The sequence below is a fragment of the Marmota monax genome, unplaced genomic scaffold (genome assembly GCF_021218885.2).
Source record: "Marmota monax isolate L192 unplaced genomic scaffold, Marmota_monax_Labrador192_F-V1.1 WCK01_AAM20220418_F8-fsc00011, whole genome shotgun sequence".
Lineage (NCBI taxonomy): Eukaryota > Metazoa > Chordata > Mammalia > Rodentia > Sciuridae > Marmota > Marmota monax.
This window is the reverse complement of record NW_026693082.1, coordinates 2,778,954-2,803,518: the sequence shown is the minus strand read 5'-3', so window position 1 is coordinate 2,803,518 and position 24,565 is coordinate 2,778,954. Positions and strand designations below refer to the sequence as shown.

At 43.4% G+C, this 24,565-nt stretch overlaps 2 protein-coding genes across 6 annotated transcripts; one reads left to right on the top strand and one right to left on the bottom strand.

Annotated features, from left to right (window-relative positions):
- Positions 1 to 477: 477 nt before the first annotated feature.
- Mtif3 (mitochondrial translational initiation factor 3) lies at positions 478 to 7,468 on the top strand. 5 transcript variants are annotated; one of them, XM_046454131.2, is made up of 4 exons: positions 478 to 628; positions 3,722 to 4,182; positions 6,022 to 6,179; positions 7,223 to 7,468. In XM_046454131.2, the coding sequence occupies exons 2-4, from the start codon at positions 3,723 to 3,725 to the stop codon at positions 7,439 to 7,441; spliced, it is 837 nt and encodes a 278-aa protein (XP_046310087.1). In that variant the 5' UTR covers positions 478 to 628; position 3,722; the 3' UTR covers positions 7,442 to 7,468. The 5 variants fall into 5 exon arrangements, with proteins under 5 accessions (XP_046310087.1, XP_046310089.1, XP_046310086.1 ...); XM_046454133.2 differs by having other exon boundaries at positions 617 to 640; XM_046454130.2 differs by lacking the exon at positions 478 to 628 and adding an exon at positions 1,068 to 1,155.
- Positions 7,428 to 19,423, bottom strand: Gtf3a (general transcription factor IIIA; the record flags this gene model as incomplete). The annotated part of the gene is made up of 9 exons (XM_046453931.1): positions 7,428 to 7,681; positions 7,898 to 7,957; positions 8,978 to 9,207; positions 9,971 to 10,051; positions 11,138 to 11,211; positions 12,281 to 12,369; positions 12,781 to 12,877; positions 16,906 to 17,006; positions 19,115 to 19,423. Coding segments are annotated over 9 exons (1,206 nt in total), but the record flags the coding sequence as incomplete, so codon positions are not given.
- Positions 19,424 to 24,565: the final 5,142 nt, after the last annotated feature.

The window sequence follows — 24,565 nt, the reverse complement described above, 5'->3', positions numbered from 1 at the left end:
CAGCAGGGTTCCGAACTGGCTCTTCGCTGACTCTGGGAAGTCAATTAAACACGCTGCGTTGACGACCGCTTAGAACAACTCGCAATTCGAACAGCACTTTAATCTGACTTGCTCCTTATCCATCACCGGTTTCTTCGGGAAGCCTCAGTTAGGAACCCAGAAACTGCAAGTGGTGGTCGGAGGCGGGGTTCCAGCTTGCCTAGCGTTATCTGGGAATTAAGAGAATGTTTTTACTTCCTGAATCTGTCTTTCACCTGTAAATCGAGGACAATGTTTCCTAACTCACAAAGATTGTGAGACGTTTATAAAACATTGTATTAAATATCTCACTAAATAAAAATACTGGCATTAACGTAATGTAACTAGTGAAAGTGATCAGCTACTGCTGCAAAACCTCGATGTGACTGATCTTCATCTCGCAACTGGAGCGGGAGAAGAGTAGCAATCTCCCTGCAATTAGTTACCCATGCCCTCAGCATTTTTTGTCGGGGGAAAATTTTCCCAAGTCACCTTTCCTTTAAAGGACAAGAGAAGCCCTGCCCACTACGGAAAGCGAAAGGGTCCTGACGCCGAGCTCGTTCACTGGCTCTTTTTGTCAGACATTACCAATCGCCGACCCCAGTTACAGGTAATGCTAAAGGTAAAGGGGGCCGAGCGGTGAGGGGACCTGTGGAGGGAGGACGTGGTCTTGGGGGATGTGCGTGCAGAGCAAGCGGCCTTGCATTGGCCCGGGAACATGCAAGGTCAGGCTTAACGTCCTGCCGGGCGGAGGGTGGCGAGCCCTCCGCATCCCCGAAGCACCGAGTGGGAGGCCGGGGGTTCCGAGAGATTACAAAGCCGAAGCTTTCAGGGCCAGGTCACAGCCCAAGCTTCCCAGTAACCACCAACCTAGACCCGGCAACCGTCCTACTGGGTGCTGCCGGTTCCACCTGCCATTCCGGCCCGCCTGCACGCACGCACGCACGCACGCACGCACGCAGCACGTCCCCACGTCCTTTCTCGTCCTGGCGCGTCGCGAGCACTCTGCCGGGTGGGCGTGGCAAGCGCTGGGCACGTGATTAAGTCAGCTCCTCCCGGAAGCGCTCGCTCCCTGGGCTAGAGCATGATCGCAGCTCGGCTGATCCAGACTAGTGGAGAGCGCTTGCGTTTAGAAAGGTTGAGCTAAGCAAATACATTTCTTTTGCTGCCTGCTGTCCCCGGGGGAGTTCTTAGTAGGAAGTTCATGAAGTGACTGTGGGGTCCCCCCTCCCATTTATCGCTTAGTAGGTGCCATGGTTTAAGACTCGCACGAGACGTAAAGTAAGTTTTCTTACTGAGAAGCCACAGTTCCAAGTACAGAAGTTACAGAAGATGTCAGTCTAAGAAAAATAAGAGGGTGGATGGGAGATTATGGAAGATCAACTATGGTGCCAGTCTCATCGTTAATGAATAAACCACATTTGTTCCCTGCTTCAGAGTTCATGGTCTAGTGAGGGAGCGCAATAGTATTAAGATAATCGCAAAGTTATAATTGTAATAAGTGCTATAAGGGAAGAATAAGTCGGACTGTGGAAATATTTTATGTTGAACCCAACAGACAAATGGGGGAAAGAAGGTGACATGTCTGGCTTACTTGTGGAGGTAATAGAAATAATGCCCTGAGAAAGAGCAGAGGCATTAATTGGCCTCTGACATATTTCCCTTAGTTTCCTATACTGAAGGAAAGAGTACTTTAAAAAGTGAAAAGGCCATGTGGTTTAGGCAGAAAAAAGTGAGAAGCGTCTTTCGGCCTACTGAAGATTGATGTCTTTAACTGCAGCCAGTTAGTTTTAAATTGGGGTGGGGAGAAGGGCTGGTGTGGTTTGGACAGCAGTGTGGTGGCTAAAATTGGTTGCAGGGACCAACAAGAGATGGACAATATATTTTTTTTTTAAAGAGAGAGAAGAGAGAGAGAATTTTTTAATATTTATTTTTCAGTTTTCGGTGGACACAACATCTTTTTATTTTTATGTGGTGCTGAGGATCGAACCCAGAGCCGCATGCTTGTTACCGCTTGAGCCACATCCCCAGCCCAAGATGGACAATCATAAGCAAGAGTGGTGGCAGTGAATATAGGAAAAAGTGGATAAATCTGAGTGGGACTTAGGAAGGTAAAGTTGCTGAGACTTGATAATGGATTGGATTGAAAGGGAGAGTGGAGATGTCATTTGCCTCCAAAGGGCTAGGCATGCAGGTCACTGAGCTAGGGAATTTGGGAAGAGCACATGGCCATTTTGAAGATTAACAAACAGGAATAAGTTCAAGTTTTAGTGCTGATTCTTTTGAGTTTACAGGGTTCTTAAATATTTTCTGAATGGTTATTAAGTCGTTTCAATTTAATAGCTAAAAAATGGTTAAGTAATTGGCCAAAGATATATGGGGACTTTTTCCAGTGTTGTAAGTTGGAGTTCTAGCTCTTAAACAGCTCAGCCTCATTATGGAGAGCAATTTGTGCTTCTTATGAAGAACAAAACCAGGGCCATTTCTTTTTCCAGGTCACTCATCAACATGAGGAGTAACGGATCATGCTGGGATAGGACATGGATCATAACCAGGGCCCGAGGGAGTTTCCAGTTTTATATACCATCAGTGATTCTCATGTAGGCCATGCAGTGAGCATTCTTTGGGAGGAGGCACTTCCTCCTGTCCTCTTTGACTTTTCATAAGTCATACCTCTCTGAATCCTTGTTTCTTTATGTTTCTTAGTAGACCCTAAATGAGATGAATGGGTCCTCCTGTCACTCCTTTAGCCTGTGTGTCTAAGATTTACCAAACCTTTGAATGAGAGAGGCATTTTGATAGCAGAGAAACAAAATCAATGTGTCATTTTAAAGCATTTCAAATTCAGTCTTACACCATAAAGTAAATCCAATGTCATATATGCCTAATGCTTAGTTAACACTTGCTAGTAATGCCTACCTTACCTGGGTAGTGATCTTTATAGTTTATGAGGCTAGCACTTCAGTTTATGTCAGGGGGTATTTTTTCTGACAGTCTGTTCTTCCAGTAGGTCAGTATACTTCTTGGAGGGTTCCCCTTCCCATAATACTATTCTTAACTTTTATATACCATCAGATATACAGATAAATGGTTAGCAATTTATGAACTGATATTTATAAATCAGCAGGCATTTTATATACTGCATCCTCACAAATAAGCCCTCAGTATGATCTTTGCTCTTAGTGTTGACACTATAAGTTCCTGGCAAAAATAGTCAAGTGAGTATAGAAGAGCATAGGAGAAAAAATGTGCAGTCCTGGGTTGTTCTGATAACTATTTGTACTAGGAACAGTACCACCATGAATTAATCTGGCCTGGGTTACCCAATGGTCCATCTTACTGGTGCAAACTTCTATGCATGGATTTAGTCGTCCTGAGAACAGCATTTCCATAACACTTACAGAAGGCAGCCTGTGGCCCAGTATATATCACATAGCAGACTATGGGAATGATTAATCTAATTTTTTGGGTGGTATTGAAATTTGAACCCAGGGCCTTGTGTATGTTAGGCAAGGGTTCTACCACTGAACTAGATCCCCATCCCTTTTTTATTTTGAAACAGAGTCTCACTGAGTTGCCAAGGCTGGCCTTGAACTTGTAATCCTCCTTGCCTCAGTCTTCCTTGTAGCTGGGACTACAGGTGTGTACCATAATTCCTGGAAAATGATTGAATCTTAATGAACTTTTCTTATTACTTTCTTAGGATGGCTGCTCTTCTGAAGAGGTTAATGCTACAAACCTTAAGGACTGAAAATAATTGCATTGGAAGGTGTTTTGATAAACACATTGTACAAAAGACAGTCCCAGCACAGTTGTCCCTGGTTGCTTCTGCCCCAAGACTGCCCTACCTAATTCATGCAAAAAGATTTAGTACAGTTGAGGACAGCCAGGATGAGAGGAAAACGAAAAAAAAGAATGATACGACTTTCAGTAATATTGGAAGGAAAATTGGTGAGCGAATTATTCGTGTCCTTGATGAGAAGGGCAATGATTTGGGAAACATGCACCGAGCAGATGCGATTAGACTCATGGAAGAGCGAGACCTGAGGCTAGTGAGGAGGAACGTCAGCACAGAGCCCCCGGAATACCAGCTCATGACAGGAACACAGATTCACCAGGAACGGCTACGGCTCAGAGACATGGAAAAGGCCAAACTAAAAGCTGGTAGGTATTTTGCTGTTTGTTTCTTGAATCCTTTAGGACCAAAAATTGGCAATTTAAACTTTGGCATCTGCCATGATGCCTGTGACAGTGGGAAACGAGAAACTGGAAAATTCAAAATATTCATGGTTTTACCAGCATTCCCAGTGTCTTTGACTCCTCCGCTGTCCCTTAGTTCTGTTCCTTATTTAATTCCCTGTATCTATTGTCTCTTCCTTTGAACCTTTGTAAATTGGAGGGTGAAACAAGGCGAACCAACCAAAACAATTGAAATACCCTGCCTCTGTCCTGTCGCCTTGTCTCTGAGTGATGCAATGAAATTCAGAAGAGGTGGAATCAGACCTGTCCTAGACAATTCACTTAACTCCTTCCTTATGTTTTGCTTTTCTCATCTCTTAACTAGAAGTGTTTGGTTAATTATTTGGAAGCACCTTTTAAATTTTGAAGGGGTCCAAATTGCACCTCATACCAAAGCATCTTATTAGAATATCAGTTGTGATGCTCATTTGCATACGCCACTGGCCAGTCACCATTCCAGGCACTTATCTGTGAAGCCTCACAGAAGCCATGAGCTGGATATTAAGTGAAGATATCCTTGTTTTTCATGGTTCCTAAAAAGTGCTGATTGTTATGGAAGATTGCTCACTGGGAAGCACCCTGGGACAATTGTCAGAAAACTGGTACCTGGGCAGCCATCCTGAGGTTTTGTGCTTTGAGAAAAGCACATGTTGACTGTGGCTCAGTTTTGTACCACAAGAGTTAACAAGGATGTTGATTGGAAAATAGATATTCAGAAGAGATCAACCAGAGGGGAAAGGACATCAAACTATGTCATTGAAAAAAGTTGAACAACAACCACAAAAACAAAAGCTGAACAGACTGGAGAAGTTGAAGGGCTAATATATGGAAGGCATTGCTAATGGAGACCCAGGACCAACTGTAGGAACTGCCAGGAAGCAAGGTGTTAAAAACTCTTTTTAAAAGATTTTTTTTTTCATTTAAAAGGTTACAGAAAAAATAGATAATAAACCTTGTTACCCATCATCCAAAATGAACAAGTGTTAACATGGTTATACTTCACATATTTAGTAGAAATCACTACAGAAAAGTTGAAGCCCCTTCCCTAGAGGTGTCCTTGCTCACTGTTAGTGTGTAGATCCACTTGCTAAACTCATTACATAGATACACCCATAAACACTAGATTTTAATAGTAAGAAAGTATAAATGACACTATTGTTTCTAACATCTGTTCATATTTACATAATAGCTATAGCTAGTTTATTATAATTACCATATTTTAAGAACATATCAAATTTGTTAATCCATTTTCATGACATTGGGTTTATTCCCAGTTTTTCATTATTATGAACACTTGTTCATACTATAAATTCAATGAAGTCACATAGTTGCACTTGCTCTCATCAGCAACATATGAAAATTCTCTACATTCTCACCTACACTTAGTACTGTCATGCTATAATTTTTGCATGCTAATAGGTAAGAAATCATTACTTACTGTTCTGTTTCCTGCCACCATTTGAGCTTTTTTGAGTTGCCTATTCATGTTCATTTTTTCTTGGTTATTTTTCTTCCTGATTTATAGTGTTCTGTTATATATAATGCAAAAACCCTATCAGATTTGAACTGGCAGGTAAAATATTGGTACTTTATGTCTATCTCCCCAATTTAAAAGAGCAGTTACTGGTCTGTGAAGCTACAAGTCAGATGAGGACCATTGAGGCCTCTGTGGCAACCTAAGATCTTCAAGTTGTGCATGCAAGTTCGGGTTTCAAAGGAGACTAGTAAGTAGTCCTAGCATCAAATCTCACTGTTTCAAACCAGGACCAGCTGTGACAAAGGAACTAACTTTTTCTTCAAATATTGAACAACATGATTTGGACACAAAGAGTAAACAGATTCAGCAGTGGATTGAGAAAAAATACCAAGTTCAAATTACTATAAAGAAGGGGAAAAATGCAGATGAGCAAGAAAATAAGATGGTAAGTAAAAGCTGGAATAAGTAACCACTTGTGTTTTTTGTTTTCTGATATAAATATACATTTGTAGAAAATCTGGGAAAATTAAAGGCAAAGAAAAGTGAGTGTAATTCTACTTCCCAGTAATGACAAGAGCTTTCCAGTTTGTTTCTTCTCAAAGCGCAAGCATATTGTATTTTCCATTATAACATACCTTGCCATATGAAAAATGTGTAAGCTAATATACTGTTCTATTTTACAGATTGTTGACTGTGTAGCCTTTAAAATAGGAAAACTAGAAACTTCATAGATTCTTCTTTTAGGTTGTCCTAAGTGTTTATGAGAATTCTATAGCTGAAATGTGTTGATTTACAATGCCAGGACAAGTTTATGTGCTGTTTGTTCCACTTTTTAAAAAATATTTCTTAGTTGTTGATGTACCTTTATTATTTATTTATTTATATGTGGTGCTGAGGATCGAACCAAATGCCTCACACATGCAAGGCAAGCACTCTGCCACTGAGCTGTCAGCTCCAGCCCTGTCTGTTCCACTTTTAAGTTGGGTAACTTTATCACCCACCAAAAGCAGCATTGGTAAACTGGCTTCAACCCTAATTCCATATTAGGATCATTTAGGCCTGGATTATAGCCCAATTGGTTGAGGATTTCTGGAGTCCAGGGTCTCCATGATTTTAATTTTTTAAACAAGTGATTCTGTGATAGTGAGCATCAGTGTTAGGAACTGCACCGAGCTAAAAATTTTGGGGGTAAAGAGGTAGGTTGCCAAGGTGCAAGCCTAGTTTTTGGTACTTATTTTTAGGAGAGGCTAGTCTGGGGCCAAATATGACCCCTTAGTGCTGTGACAGAGTGGAGACTCAAGACTGTCAGGCCTTCGGTGTGTTCCTTCAGTCACTTAGAGTTACTCTGCAGATTTCAGTCACTTAACCAGATATATGAGCTAATCAGCTAGTTATTTAAATAAGTCACTAGTACACTGATTTTTGTGTGTATTCATCACACATTTTTGTGTGATTTTAAATTATTCTTGAACTGTTTTCCTGTTTTAGGAGGAGATACTTAATCAAATAGTTCAGACTATGCCTGGAATAGCTACCTTCTTATCCAAGCCACAACCTGTTAAAGGAGGAAAAGGCTTAATGTGTGTTCTTCGTCATCTGACCAAGAAAGAAGAGAAGGCACATGGAGACTTGCAAGAGGCCCAGAAAAGAGACATTGTGAACAAAGAAAATGGAAATGACAAGGAATCAAATGTTCTGCATCAGTGATTTTAATAAAGAAAAACAGGCTTCTGAGCAACTAAAAATTCAGTTGTTAGTCCTTCAACAAGGTCCAGTAGTTGCCTAGTGGAGGGTAAGTACTGCGACTGTGGAGAGCACCTTGTTTTCCACGCAGCTCCCCAACCCTCTGTTTTTAGGCAAAGATGCGTCTTGCTCTTGTTTCCTTTTGGGAGGGATGTAGCCACTGAGTCGAGAGGCCAAACTCCGTTTTTCACGAGATGGTTTTACCTTTGGGAATAAGGAAGACAGACAACTAGAATTCGAAGTCAAAATTATCTGGGTTAGTTTTACAGTAGTTGTGTGCTCTCACAGAGAAACACGCCTACAGAGAGGCAGGTCCTCAACAGTGGGGAAGGCCCCACAGTGGGGCCAGAGGAACACACACCAGGCTTCAGGCGCTGCAGGTTTTAGAACCAAGAACTTCCCTAAGCACCTTCAACTTACTTTAAGCTTCATTTTCTTCTTGTCAGGATCATGCACAACAGCATGCCTCATGAGGCTTTGCTATAGTGAAGAAAAAAAAGAAACCTTGTATTTTAAAAACCTTAACACTGGAGAATCCATGAACATGAAAGCTGCAGAAGTTATTTACCCTGTTAGTCTTCTTTCTGTTCAGGGATAGGATTTAAATCCACCCCCCATACCTGCCCCTGGGGTAAGGGAAGAATTCTTCACTCCAGGACTAGTGATTTTCACTGTCCTTCCAAGGACCACTTTAGGAATGTATACAACCCCAACCACTGTGGCTCGTCTTGAAGAGGGGAAATCTGTTGTAAACGAGTCATTTATTGTTTCAAACTGAATTTTCCCAAACCATATTCCTGACCACTAGTGGGAAACCTGACCAGTGTCCTGCTGATACTGACAACAGTGCTGGCCACCCTCAGCTTCCTGGGGGTTTTCTAGCAGGGTTGACTGTGCTGAGTGAACCTCAGCTCTCTCTTCAGTCTCTATTATAATTGTGGGTAAGAATCTGTAAGACACCAACCAGAGAATGCAGACTGCATAGGCCCCTCCCAAGTGTCACATTCTCACTGACCCCATGCACACTGCTCAGACCTAGATGAAATCCCCAAAGTTCTGTGGCCCCTCATCTCCAAAGTTCTGTGGCCCCTCATTTCCCCTTCCAAGTCCTTAAGTGATGGTATCTAGAAGAACCCAAAGTACCAACATACTCTAAATAAGCATAGATACCAAGGTCATTGGCTCCCCAACTTAGTACATGATTCCTGGGCCCCACCCACAGGGCTTCTGACTCAGCAGGGTTAAAGTGGGCCTGAGAACCTTAATTTTTAACAAGTTCCCTGTTGATGCCAATGCTTCTGGTGGAGGGCACACTCTGAGACTTGGTGAAGCCAGTAGATTCTGCAGATCTGAATGAAGAACCACGCAGCTGAAGCGAAAGTGTGAGGTGTGTCATGCCTGCTCAGCAGTTCTTCCCATTTGCAGACCCCAGGATGCCAATCCAAAGCCCATGTATAAGCACAGAGAGAAAGGGGGCTGTACACATTGGGGAGAACTTACTTTCATTGCAAATGTTTTGCCACAGCCAGAGTGTTCACACACAAACGGGCGCTGTTCCTCATGGAAAGAGAGAATATGGCTCTGGAGATTAAACACAGTTGTGTAGGTCCTACCACAGCCTTCTCTTGGGCATCGACACATATGCCGTTCTGGGGCATGAGTTTTCATGTGCTGCTTCAGGTAATCTTTGCATTTAAATGTTTTCTGGCATACTTCACATGATATTTCCTCTGTGAAGTAGACAAATTTAACCAACTTTCTTAGATAGTGCCACACAGAAAAAATAATGCTGAATGCATAAATAACATACTCAATGTCCCACACCTATGACTATACAGAAATTTCCAAGGAAACTCTAACCCAAGATTTTTTTGCAGGGGGATGGGGGGTACCAGGGATTGAATCCAGGGGCACTTAACTACTAAGCCACATCCCTAGTCCCAAGTTGCTTAGGGTCTTGCTAAGTTGCTGAGGTTGGCTTTGAACTTGGGATCCTCCTGCCTCATCCTCCCAAGTTGCTGGGATTACAGGCATGTGTCACCATGCTTGGCCTAACCCCAACTTTTACTGCTAGGAGATTTGTCTCAATTCGTTTAATTTCTTATATCACTCCCAAGCCCCTTGGGTGTTCATCATCTAGAAGCAGAGGTTCTCAGCATGGTAACTGGACAGGTGGAGAAAACAAAATATTGCCTACACCATGTCCTTCAATATGAGGCACTGTTTTCCCAAGCGCCTCACAGAACACTGGTGCCTTCCAAGACTGTTCACTGGAGACTTCAAGAACCTTTGGGCATGTTAAGTCATGGCATGCTAGTTCCAGGAGACCTGGCCCAGCTCTGCTAACCTGGCAAACAGCTGAGGGAGCCAGCATTTCACAAAACATAAAAAATCTTTACTTTATTGTATATATTTAACATTCCACTCTTTAAAAGCACTACATCAATTCTGCAGTGGCAAATATTTATATCATGTCTTTCATGTGTGCCTTACCTTTGTGGGTTTCTCTCATGTGTTTTAAAAGTTCTGTCCATGTTTTTGCCATAAAGGAACATCCCTTTTGACATATATAGCCTGTTTAAAAAAAAAAAAAAAAGACTGGTACTCTGACTGTTTAGAATATTCAGGGTAAACACTGATAATTAGAAAGGAAACTTATATGCCTGAAAATCTTTCTCCTTTCTCCCAATAACGTTCAATTCTGTTGGACTCAAGAGGTGAGAATAAAAACTTAAGAAAGGGTAACGTTATAGTGAAATTGTATACAAGGTGCTTTGTGTTAGGACTTTACCCTAGCAGATACCCCAGGAAGGGTGCCTCTATCTCGTTAGGTAAACCATGTACATATTTCACCTGCTAATTAACCCCACCCCAAACACACACACAGGTTCATGTTCCCTTTCCCTGCCTCTCTAAGCATGCTTCTTTTTTCCATCAGCAAAAGTGTTACCCAGCCCTTTGTCCTTGGCAGACCATCAGCACCAAGACTCAGCTAGGGAATGGGCAGTGTAACTCCTACCTCTAGTCTTGCATCTTTGTAAGTTTCATACTGCAAAAACAAGTAAGGTATAGCTATGGAAGAAAATAAACCAGGAGAATCCAGAGAAAAACACTGTGATCCAAAATATATATTGTGCAAAGCACAATAACTGGATTATCAGCCATATGAAACAAGCTGAGTTTCTCCCACTACAAACCAAAAAGAATGTGGCTGTCTTGCACTCTTGCTCACTAATTCATTTAAAAACAAAATTCTAGGACCTGGAAAACTAGAGTATAGATACCACAAAGCCCTCCTAGTAACAAGACAACAAATAGAAGTAGTTAACGGAATCAAGTAGTTTTTGTTAAGTTACAGTCTCATGGCTGTGAAAACTTCACCCTATTATCTTAGCCTTCTGAAAAGCCAATAAGGAAGAGAGTAGCACAGGTAGTAAACAGAAGGGTTCAGACTGATGTAAAGAAGCAAAGCCCTGGCTGGATACAAACGGCTTCTGTGCAGAGCAGGAGCAGGCACTGGGAAAGAACAAGACCTGAATAAGCAGAAGGGCATCCCTCTTGCTCCTCAGCATGGGCATGGAATAGAATAGAAAGCACCAAGTAGTCAATTAAACACACCCGACTGTCCATGTGAGTGCACACAGGGCCATCCATACATACCCTCGTGGACCTTTCCATGTCGTTTCAGGCTACTGGGTGAGGCAAAGTGCTTCCCACATCCTTCCTGGGGACACCTTAGTTACAACACATGAAATGTTAGCAATCCACTTCCACAAAGAACTCCACTTAGAGCAAATGGTACTTAATTCTACTTCTTCCAACATCTTGCCTCTCCCTACAACCAGTCACAAAAGTAAGATTAAAATGTAGATCTAATCAGAGATGAAATTCCAGTCACTTAAATAGTCTTGGAGCAAAAATTAACTACTTGAGAGAAAAAAGCCACATTACTTCTTTTGTTTATATGATCACATAAACAGTCTTCATCATCATACCACTGAAAAATATTCTGCTTTCATAGCTACAAAGATACCTCAAGAGGTGTCAGACTTGGCTTAGGTAAATACCTGAACAATCCTGAGTAATTTGTGACAAAGGATGACAATTTGTGACAAAACACAGCAGCAGATGCAGGAGCCCCAGGTGAGCCATAAAAAGCACATGCTCGATCCCCAGCACCACCAAAAACAAACAAAACATGCTACTTTGGTGTTAAAGGAACTGACAGCACAGGAATAAGCTGCAGACCTACAAGCAATGACAGCACTGTCACTGCAGCAACTCCAGGGCGCAGGGCAGCCAGCGTGAGCCAGAAGGAAGACAATGACCAGCTTCACTACACAGGGAGCACCAGCATGAGGCGCAGTTCTCGTCCCTTGGTGCCCTTTGTAGCTCTACCTGACATGTCCAGCCACCCTTCTGTGTTCCTCAGGAAACCCTCTCTAACTGCAGGTTGAGGCCACTTGTTCTACAGGAAAATAACTCGTGCCTTCATAATGACATTTCATGGAGTTGCACAGGCTCTACATGAACAGATAGGCCATTCCTGAGCCTTCCCTTCAAGCTTGACTACAACTGTACCATCTCATAGCCTTCTCTGAAACACACTAAATATTTATTTTAAAGAAACAAAACAAAATTTACCTTTTAAAATGCCCTCATATATAAACAGGTATATATGATGCATATTAACAGAAAAACATTGGTTAGGAAGCAGTTCCAGAACATCGGCTCCCAATCTTTGCATTTCAATCTTATTCACACCTAGAATTTCAGAGACCACCAGCCCCGTGCAACACACACCTGAATGGAGGCTCATTGGTATGTTCGCACTGATGAACTTTCAGCTGCTGATGTTTTTTAAAGGCCTTCTTGCAACCTTCGAAATTACACTGTTAATAAATGTTTGTTAGTCTTGAGAAAAAACAAAAAAATCAACAGTTCATAACAATCCTTTAAAGGTAAAACTATTTTAGAGACTACACATTTGCTCCTTTCACTTATTTAGTTACCTTAAAATTCTACTTTATGTCAAGAAGCTTTAAAGATTAATGACATTTGAAAAAGCAAAAATATTTTGGTTGAGGTAGTTACCCAATTATATACTTTAAATGTGCACAGTGATTGCTTACAAAATAAAACCTTTATGATTAGGATAGCCAGTACCAGACTAAATTTAGATATTTGAGAGACAAAATTTGGTTAATGGAAACTTTAGAACATCAGCAATAAGTGTAAAAATATTCAGAAAATTTAAACATATGAAAATCATACTACACAAAAGCATATACAATCATACTTACAACATACTGTTTTTGCTGATTTTCATGTTTGTGTTCAAAATGTTTCTTCAAGTTTGATTTTGTGTTGAATTTCTGATCACAACCATTAGCTGTACAACTGTAAGAAATTTTATAAACCAATATATTAACAAGCCAAGGGAAGAGAAATTTTAATGTATATCCCCCTATTTTTAAAATTTTTCTTTTTTTGGTGCTGAAGATGGAACCTACAGGCCCTTTACCACTGAGCTACATCCCAGCCCATTTTTAAAATTTTGAGACAGGATCTCACTAAGTTGCTAAGGCTGGTCTCAAAACTGCAATCCTCCTGCCTCAGCTTCTCAGGTTGCTGAGATTACAGGCATGTGCCACTATGCCCAGCGTACCTTCCTATTTATAAAAAATATTCCAAAGGAAAGTATAAAATAGTAAATTTCAAAGTGTTGAGCTGGGGATACAGCTCAGTGGAAGAACATGTGCTTGGCATGTACAAGGCCCTGGTTTTATCCCCACCACCATCAAAAAAAAAAGGAAAAAATTCCAAAGTGTTAAGCCATATGATACAGGCCTTTCAACTCTGATGTGACCACCACATAACAAGAGGCTTTTTCGTGTTTGACTTTTAACATAAAGCATACTACATGAGACATTCTCCATACACTAGCAGAAGAGAAGGTAAAAACACTAGTCCCAAGGCCTAAATCCTGCTCAGGTTCTAATCAGGCTCACATCAGTCTCAGGTTAGAATCTGATAACCTTAATTTTACATGAAATGTCACCATAAACTGCATTTTCAGAAAGGTCTCAAAAAAAAAAAAAAAACTTGGTTTCAGCTTATGATTAAAGGTAAAACAGATACCTGGAGCAGAACCATAAACCATATGCTCTCTGGCATATCACCAAGCCATTCTAGTTTCCCATAAGTTGGCATCCTGGCCTTGAATGATCTAAATCCTCTGTGCAGCTTAAGAAAAGAAAGAAAAAAAAAGAAAAAGTGCCTCTTGTGAAGAGCATTCATAAGGCTGGCAGATGAAGCAGGACTTCCTTTCCAAGTCTCAGTCTCAGCTACCATTCAACTCTGATGCTCAGCAGTTACTCCTAGCAGGCACTGAGGGTCCCCAAGGCCAGGTGAGGAAAGGCAGTGACCAGGAGTTGCTGAGACAGTGAAAACTCCAGAGCCGAGGCCCACGGAAGCTCAAGGGAGAATTGCTGTACCAGAGAATACCAGAAGCCCTCGACCGCAGGATCAGAATGCTGAGGGTCGACTGAGCAGGTGGCCAACAGAAAGCTTTGTCCAGCCTCCCTGCATTAGAAGAGGCCAGGTGGCAAAGTTCCACCAAGTTGTTCAACTCTCACAGTGGTTAAAATGGGGGCACACCTTTGCCCCTTCCTCCTCCTTGCCTGCTCGTATGCTGATGCAGCAGCCAGAACTCCAACAGGCATCTTGGAACACAAGGATGAAGCCCCAAGATGAAGACCACAGAGAAAGCAGGCAGAAGCAGCTCCAAAACTTCCACAACTGTCCTGCCAAACAGCCATGCTGTCTAAGCCTCTTTCTTCACTCTAAACCTGACACAGGCATCTAACTCAACATGCGTGTGGGGCAGGAAGTTGGAGACAGGAAATCCTGACAGGAACCAAACAGCAGGTGCAGAGACAGGAAGGCCCCGGGCAGACTGGGGGTGAAGGGTATCGGTTAGTTAAGCATAGCTGGACCACAATTCCATGTCTGAGAATCAAGCAAACGGTGCAAGATAAACAGCAAAGGGCTAAATCACACTGGCCATTTGTGTGACACACTAGGAACCTGGACTTCATCACGTAAGCAGAGGTCAAAACTGCTTCAGTGTTAAGAAGGGAAGCCATCTGGAGGTGACAAGGGAGAGGGCCAGGTGAGGCAGAGAAAACACCTCAGGCACTAGGGAGTGAGGGCCTGGGACAGGACAGCTGCAGAGTGAACAGGAGGACCCAGGGGATAGTCAGGGACCTCAGCTGCAGGGGGTGGGGGAGAAGGATGAGGGAGCTGCCTTATCTTTACATAGGTGACCAAACAGTTCTGTCCCCTACCCAGATAAGAAAAAGAGCAGGAGTCCAAGGAGAGGAGAGCTCAGTTTGGACTGTGAGCAAATTCAGCCACAAAGAATTAACCCCAGAGACAGCCAAGCAGTACTGTCCAGTGAGCCAATGACCTGGAGCTACAGAGAGGGAGGGCTGGGCTGGAGCAAGCTCAAGGACCACCACCAAGTGTTTTTCCACTGCGTGGCAATGACCCTGCCCTTTCCATGTGTCTGTGCAGGTGGGCCGAGCCCTAATTCCCCTTTAAGATTTAATAGAGCACACAGTCACTTTGTACAGAAATCATGATGCATAAAAAAGGAGCGTGGCTGCAGTGTTCCTACCCAACCAGCACTCTCCTGCCACTTCCAAAATGGATATTTTTAGTATTGCTATGTGACTTTTAGGGTTTCTCAATATAAACAAAAGCAAATGGTTTCTTCCCGTCCCACCCCTGCTTTTTTACACACAAAAAGGTAGCCCTGTATATAGGACGTTAATACATTAGTTTTTTGATTAATATGCCGTGATGATTTTTTTCCAATGGTTTCTCAGAAAATGTCTTCATTCATTTTTCTAGCTGTATAGTATTCCTTCAGGTTGATATACCTTGACCTGTTCTTACTGATGAGCATTTGGATTGATTCCAATGTTTTGCTACTAACAACAGTGTGCATGCAACTTGTATGTACCTTTACTACATTTGTAAATTCCCAAAGTAAATCTTCCAGGTCAAAGACCATCCCTGTAGTACTTCACAGACCTCTTTAGTTGTTCTGTTCTGGTCTAGGTGGACTATATTTTGAAATAATTTAAGCTGTGCTTAGGTTCACTGATTTTGACAATACCCTATGCACATGAGCAGGGACTGAAATGAAAGCCATCCTCAGTACTCTGCCCCATTCCTGCAGGCTAGCATGCTGTTAGGACAGAGCCTCCGACCTGTCACGGAGGAGACAGTGAAGTCTGTCCCATGTCATGAATTCACCTTTCTCAGATCATCTGAGTAATTCAGACAAGAAATAATTCACGTTCGCTTCATCTTAAAACTCAAAGAAATTCAACTCAGGCCATTAGGAAATCTTCTTGAACAAAGAAATGTGTCACAGAACAAAATTATGATATTAAATCCTCGTATCTGAAAAAGTTTCTAAGCAGCTATTTCCTGTCATAGTCTCTGCATATAGCTCTGGACAGCTATTATGGTTATTTTGTTTTGCTTTCTTCTTTGAAAACTATTTTGTTTTCATGATAAATAATCTGGTTAATGGTTCTCAGAGTGTGGGAGCCAGATCGGCAGATCAGCATCATTTGGGAACTTGCTAGAAATACCAATTCTCAGGCCCCATCCTGCACCTACTAAGTCAAATTCAAGTGGATCCTGAAGTCTGTGGCTTTCCTGGTCTTTGTTGTGGTGCCCAGGATTGAGCTCAGGGCCTCACAAATGCTAAGCACACATACTACCACTGAGCCACACCCCTAGCCCTCTGAAATCTGTTTTAACAAGCTCTTTGAGTGATCTGATGTGCCCTAAATTTGAGTTCCACTGGTATGAAACAGCAGATAGGAAGGCAGTATTTCCACCCTTCCAGAAACAGCAACTTCTAGAAGAATAAAATTAAAACTTAAACAGTAGTGGTGGCAAAAGCTTGGTTCTGGGAAACACCAGACCAGATAGTAAGAGCCCTACTTCATCATGCTTTTATCACTTATCCTAGCAACTTACAAAGACTACACTGTTCACAAAGACCTTGACAACACCAAGCCAAGAATTTTCCAGGTAACTGTTTTCTATTCAGTGATTTCCAAATTGTTTTTCAAGATTGATTTCTAATTATTATATGTTTTAAAGGGAGATGAGAGGATGCAAACCAAGGGAACTTCCTATCAACTCATTCCTAAATTTATTATAAAAATAACCTGCAATAACCCTTTCTCTCTTCCACACATTCAAAACCTATTCTCCTCTCATATAAGAAGATGAAAGCAACTTCACATTCATGATCTTGGGAGTTTAGGATCAATCCTCTTAGCAGGTATATATGCCAAACACTTCCTACCTCAAAGCCCTAAAACCAGTTCTGTACTTACACAAATGGTTTTTCTCCAGTATGAATCAGGATGTGGCGACTCAGATGGTAGTCCCTGACAAAGGCCTTGCCACAGCCTTCATAGTCACAAGCAAATGGTCTCTAGCAGGAAGAAAAAAACATGTCAATCTTGCCCTAGTTAGAGATTAACTGGTATTTATTTAAAAGCCTAAAGTGTTTACTAGGCAAAGTCACAGACTCCCTATCCACAGATGATTTCCATTCAGAAAGCAAGTTGAACACTTGCTATACTCAAGCAAGACCAGGTTTTCCTACCTGAAATTACACAGCATAAATGCCACAACTTCTCACATCACTGCAGACTTTTTCTCTGTGGCTATCACCTGGAATAAGCAGGCAGCCTTTCCAGTAATGGCACAGCACTGCTAACCTGTTTCTAACTGGTGTCTGTGGTAAGAGAATGAATGCCAAGCACAGTTACAGGAAAATGTGTCACCTGAGAAAGCTCATAGGTGCTGGGGCCAAGCAAAGACAACAGCTCAAGGCCCTGATTACAACCATTATTTGGGACCCAGGAGGTGGGAAGGGCCCCAGATGACATTGAGGGAGGCCAACAAATTTTCCCAGTTTCGGCAGAGCCAGAATAGGTGATGCCTCAGCAGAAGGCCCTTAATTTCTTAAGCTAAGGCCTGCATCCCTGCGTTTGCTCCCTGCATCTACCCTAACTTACAGGCTACCTCCTCCATGTGTTCTCATGGTCCCAATTCTCACCCTCTCCAGCCTTTGAAGGCTGACTGCCTCTAGTTCTTTTGCTTTTCCTCACTGGCCCAGAATCCCATTCTGAATCTACAGGGAAAACCAAAACACATCCCCAGTTTCATGTGTCTAACTATGGAAAGCACACCACCATGACATCCAAGAGGGAGGTACTAAGACCTTGATGAGTGGATTGGGAACAGTCAGTGGGCAGGAAGGCACAAGTGAGCCGCATTACCTACCAAGGGCAGAACCACAGAACCTTGCTCAGCTTACCAAGGAGCAGGCTCAATGAGTATCTGTCAGTTAATCAGCATGTGAGATGTGGGACAACACAGATGACTTCATGTTTTCCAACTGTATAACAAAGCTGGCAACACTGATATCCAAAATACAACATACAGGTCTAAAAGGAAAGGCAAGCTCTAACTCAGACACACTGGTTACATGGATCCCAAAATTTGGGACAAGGACAGCCATCAGTCTTCAAAGGCAGTGGAGCCTGAGAATGCTTGACGGCATTGCATGATGGAGGTGGCCTGTAAGTTAGGGTAGGTGCAACAAGCAAAGACAGGAATGCAGGGATGTGGGCAGTGCGTGTTCTGTGGCATTCCTCTGAGGCACTGCCAATCCCAGCTCTGCCCCAAACTGGCAAAAGGGGCGGATTTCATAGCCTCCATGAGTCTTGTTTTCCTCACCTGCAACCCAGAATGCCACATCACATAACTTTAACTAACATCCTCCAAAGGCTTACACTGCCCTAAAATAAACTCCTACCCTGAACTACAAGCGATTCCACCGGGCCTCTCAGACCTCACCTCTTAAAGATCCCCTCACCTAATCACACTGCTCTGCTTTCCACCCCAGGATCCCTTTGCCATTCTTTCTACCTGACTCAAATGTCTGTCCGGCTAGATCCTTCTTATTCAGCTCACACAGTAAGGCCTTTCCTGACCACTCTTCACTGCTCTTCATTCCTGCCTAGTCCTTTGCCTGATCCGCTAAAACAAGGTCCGTGGCAGCAAAAGCCTGGTCTGTTCTGTCCAGTACTTTCCCCCTACTTATGAAAGAACGAACACGTGCTGCTTGCACAATCCCGGGTTCTGGGAAGTTTTCCTCTGTACCAGCTCTAGGAGGGCAGAGGGTGGCGGTCTGGGAGGGTAGTGGGCTGTCTCGCCGTGCGGCATTTACAGATCATCGGAAGGTGCTTGAATGGCAGACTCAGGATCCAAGGAGAAAGGACTGAGTAGGAAGCCACGAGCCGTGGCAAAGATACCGCGGCCCTAGGACTTCTTGTCACTTCCTGAGCTCCTTTCCTAACTTAAGACCAGGATGCCAAGGCTGAACACGACTAGCAAACCTGGCCCTCGGCACCCGCAGGACACAGCGGCCGCTCTGTGGCCACGCCCCGTCCTAAGCGGAGGGGAACAGCCCACCAGTCAAGTCACCGCGCGCTCAAGGGCTGGGCACCGCGCCCTCCGCAGTTCCGTTACCTCCCCCGTGTGCTTGCACAGGTGCGCGTCTAGCTTCCAGGCCTTGTTGTAACTGGCGCTGCAGTCCGGGAAGGAGCAGATGAACTGCCTGGGGAGTGCGCCGGAAGGCGCGGGCGGCGCTGGGCTGTCGCCAGCGGCTATGAACGCGTCGGCCATGGTCAACGACGACACCGCCTCGGCAACCAAGGCCGGCTGCTCCAGGGCGCCCGGGTCCCCGCCCACGGGGCCAGGCGCGCGGCCAAGCGCCGCGAACCGGCGAGAGCGGCAGAACGCTCCGGGGACACTTCCGGGAGCGGGGCGCGGCGGGCATCAGGCTCCGCCTCGGCGTCGCGGCCGCGCACGTTCTGCAAGTCCCTGCGGAGTGTCCTGGCCGCGCATGCGCCGGGAGTCCTGGCCGCGACCGGAACCCCAGCGGTTTACCAATCTGCAGCAAAAGGGTCCCAGGCAGCACAAACGCCTAAGCACTGCTTCACTGCTCCTTGTTTCCCATCCGCCACTATCCTCTAGAAACTGCTAACCTTATGTACTTTAACTTGTTCGTTAACTTTATGGCATTGCACGCTTTGTGGATTCCTTTCCTTGCGTACTGTCCAGGTTCTTCTGCTGCAAACCCAGAATAGAACCACGTAGAGATCTTTCAAAACTTCCAAAGCTCAGAGTGAATCTGGACCATTTAAGCCACAATTTGGGGGATCAGGGAGGGTAGAAACAGGCATCAGTATTTTTAAATGCTCAATTGATTACAATGTGCAAGCAACATGCAAACCACAACTTTATGGCCTTTTATACTGGACTTTGAACTGTCAGCATCACTAGAGACAGGAATCTCAAACTTACTTGAATCCGGGAGATCTCCAAGTGATTTGATGCATATGGAATCGGAGGAAGCATTGTTGAGAGGTTTGAATATGGGTAGCCTGGTTTATGAGAATCACACATGTAAAGGATAAGCCTGAATAACAGGGATACTATGGATTGCCTGATGTTCCATCAGGTTCATCTTTTCATATCCTGCAGCGTTCCAAATCATTAGGTTAACATCTGTGTGAAAATGATGGACAGGTCTCTAAGCCAACAAGCCAGGACTTTGATAATCCAAACTGGAATCCTCATATAGTACTTCTAAGAATCAGTCTCCTCATCTTGAAAATGGGGAAAATAATACTAATGCCTGAGAGGTAACTTTTGTGAAAAGGACTGAGAGGGTGTCTGTGATGTAGGCCTATATGTTGCTTTCCTGGTTTACTGCTCCACCTCTTTCCAGGAGAGAAGTCCACACATACCTTTCCTACAATTCTGGAAGTGTGACATGGTTGCCCTGTGCTGTTCCTAGCTTTCTCCTTCTGTTGCTTTGTGAACATGGCCAGAGTACATGGTGAACCTCTGAGGTCCTTCTTTCTCTATTGGCCACCTGGCCCCATACAGCACACCATGGCTCTTCTCATGACTTCCTGACTGTTCCTGTCTCCTTGACCAATTGTTCTTCCACCTTCTTACTTTAACTCTCATGTGTTCATGCTCAGCAACAGCAGAACATGGGCTTTCAAGCTCAGTCACCTGGCTTTGGATTCTCAGTAAATTTATTAACTATAGGACTTTGGTATGGGTCTCTGAATTTTTTTTACCATAAAACTGAAATTGTTATCTCACCTACCTTAAGGCCATTTTTAAAATTAAATGAGATCATTACCAAACCCAGGTCCAGAAGTACATCCCATGGGGAAACCAATATCAGAGGGATGAGTGTTGTGGAGAAAGAAAGGCTTTATTCAGGAGTCAAAGAATGGGGAGGTGGGAGCTCTGCTCCCAAACCAGCTTATCAACTCTTGGGTTTGAGGGTTTACAGATACAGGGTAGAAATTACGGGGGGAGGGGCTAATAAAAGGGAAGATACTCATGTATTTTCTGAGAATATGTAGAAATCTTCCAGGAACTCAGGTATCACCTCTTTACTTCTTTCATAGTCTGGTGTATCCTATCATGGTGGCTGGTGTGCCTTGAAGTGAGAGGAGAGTGGCTGGGAAAGCCTAGGTCAAGTTAACCCTGGATTATAATTTAAGAGCAAACATTTTTCTCAAATGATCAACAAGTCTACATGCAGATTTGAGTAAAGGAGATGCATGCAATATGGAGACAGAGACGTTGAGGGTTTTCACTCATTGTACATCTGCAGGTTCAATAAGAGTCAGTGTTTTCAGCAAAAGGAGCCTTCAAGTTTCTGAAAATTAACCTAGGCAACTTTAATCACCATAACTCTCATGTCAGAAATATTATCTACAACAAAGCTAGTGGGAGACTAATAATGTATTGCCCAGCTCTTTGACCTCCAGAATTAGTGATTTTTAAGTTAACTAAGAACCAGTGGAGCTAGAGGGTTCATATAGATCTTTTTTCAATAATGATATTAATGACAAATATTATTAATGATATTAATTACAAATATTATTCTCTTTCTTTCCCTGAATTGATCCGTGGCCCTACCTCTTTCCTCTCTACAGTTTATTCCCCAATATATTTTTCCAATGCCCCACATTTCTTGTTAGAGTCTGTAAACAAGTCAAAATAACACCTGGCATTTTGCCAGGGGAATGTTAGAGTTAGTAAACAAGTCTGGATGGTGCCTGGCAAAATGCCAGAGGGAGTGGTTTGTGAAGTAATGTCAGTGAGCCATTAAGTGTGGAGATGCCTGATTGGTTGACTGATGTATCTAGTTTATGCTAATTAGATAAGCTGTGTGGAATGTATAAATACTGCTCCTGCCCTGCAATAAAGGGCTCCCACTCCTGCTATATCAACGTACACAAGTTATTCGTCACCCCCGATTATTTTGCTGCAGCCAGCCGGGCTGCGGCAATTTCTAAAGTGGATTTTTCTTGAGCATTAAGCAGTCACCTCAAACTCAATATAATTTGTAGGTCAAGCAATATTGCCATCTGTCTATCTACATCATCCCCTGCCCTTTTTTCTCCCTGTCAACAACACTAGAATTCTCCCAGTCATGAAAACAGTGGTTCTCAACTCTATACATTAGAGTCCCTGGGAGCTTTTGAAAATGATGATTCTTGGGCACCTACCACCAGCTCCTTCCTCTGCCCTTCCCTTACTGGCTTCTGCACACTTCTTGTCCATTCTCCCCTCCACAGGATTTCCTGCCTTTACATTCTCCTACCTTTCATCTCTCCTGCATGTGCTGCCAGCATCTTCTCCCTAAACCATTGAGACTTTACAGGTTTAAGCTCATGCGACTAATATTTGCAAAGCATTTTTATTTCTCAAAGTATTATTCCTATAATTCTGTGATGACGTTTAGGTGGGAAATGAGAGACCTGGGTTCAGACCTCCTCCAGGCCAGGATCAAGCCCAACATCCTCTAGACAAGCATCACCTGCAGTCCCCAGATTTACTGACTTTGAATTTTTGTGACCTTTTCTTTCTGTAGCACTGATTAGATGGTCCTCTGATGTGTTGGGCTATTTTTAATTGTCCAGACATATAATTTCCAATTTTCCAGATCTTGGTTTTATCACGAAAAGGGCAGGCATTGATTCTTTTTGAATCCTCAGTAGCAAGGTGAAATTCATACAGGAAGGGCTGATTTATTTTTTGTTAGTTGAATGAACATAACCATGAATTCATGGTGTGAAATCTTAAAGGTTTTACACAAGTGTCTTCATTGAGGAGTCTTTGGTGTGCAAGGGAAGGAACATAATTCCACTCCTAATCCATGTGAAAGGAATTTAAAGGAAGGATATGAGGATACGAGGGGGCATTGAGCCAATTACTGAAAGCCCTTGGGATTTCTGAGTCATCTGCAGACAGTCCATTTCTCAGTCTACCACTATTGGGACCTGCTGTCCACCTTAGTCTTTCTCCTCCTTTGCTCTCTGGGCATTCATTTCCCCAGCCTCTCCCCTTGCTCTTCTCCCCCTCAATTCCTCTCCCCATTACCTGTCCCTATTCAGGCTTCAGGCCCTCCCAGGAGCAGGTCTCTCCTCACCTCTGCCAGTTTCTTCACTCTCTTCTCTGCGAATCAGCTGCTTCTATGAGACTCAGAGTTTCTACCCTTATAACTATAGTTTTCCAAGGATTTTGTCTCTACCCATGCAGCTAGACCTTATGTAATCTGGTCTCTAAACTATTCATAGCTAATAACCCCTGCAGGAGAGTTTGGTCCAGTTAGGATTCCAGCTCTTCCTCCATCCCAAACAGCTTCAGCCCTGGAGGGGATATGACTGTGCGTCATGAGGATCAAGCCCAAAAGTTACAAAAGACAGAAGAATCATGGCTTTCCTGTTGTAAGTGGTAAATTTCATTTACTAGCCACCCTTTGTAGTATGACTTTGTTCCACCCATAAAGGGAGCTGGAGATCTTTTCCCACCCCCGATTCTGTGCTCAGCTTTATAATTTCTTTGACCCTGCAAGTTGGAAACAACAGTGTGTGGGTTCCAAGCCTAGGCCTCAAGAGACCTTGCCCATAGCTCCCTGTGCCTGTGACATGGCCACAAGGATGACATTTCTACATTATCCTGGCCCAGGAAGCAGAAGGGACATGAGAAGCAAAGCTGAGCCTTCCCAGCTGACCCCAGTCTGGCTCAGCCAGTCCACAGATTTGTGACAATAAATGATTTAAGCCATTGATTTGTTATGCAGTGATTTTATGATAATAATAAAGTAATATACCCTCTTTGATGTGATGGTATAAATAATAAACATGCTTGGTAAATGAGCATGCTCAAATCTGTACCTATCGTCTTTCAAACAAACCCTTTTCAAGTCCCTGTGATCCCCCATCCACTGCCTGACCGCACTCCCCTTCCTCGCCAAGTTAACTAAAAGACTAGCATGTGCTCTTCTTCCTCTTTGTCTATTCACACTTTCTTCATCATCACAGAAATTTTAAGCATTGACAAAAATAGAGCTAATAGTAGAAAGAACCCCTTTGGCACGTCACAACCACCATCAATCTTTTGCCATTCTGTATTCATTTCCCTGCCTTCATTCCAAGCTAGGACCCACAGACCCGGAAACTCAGTGTGCCCAAAGCTACTCTCCTTCTCCCCTTCCCTACATATGGGGTCACCTTGCCTCCATGAGAGGTGCCAGCATCCACCCAGCGGGCTGACCATGGCTGCTTCCCTTTTGCCCCCTCCATGGTCCATCGCTATTGATTTTACTTCCTCCTTATCAGTAACACCCAAGGAAGACTCTGGTCTTCTAGTTCCCATGGTGAGTTGTGATTCTATCAGAAAAAGAGTTTTCAGGTTGATCAAATCAGCCCACCCCCAACCATGTGGAGAGATTTCTGCTGCTCAGGAGCTATTCTTCCCCCCAAACTGTTCCAGATCTGCCCAGAACCCCTGTTATTCTACCAAGCCTTAGACCTACCAACACCATCTCAGGTACTTTGATTTTATTATGGGCATAGCATATTGGAAACCTGCTTCACCTCC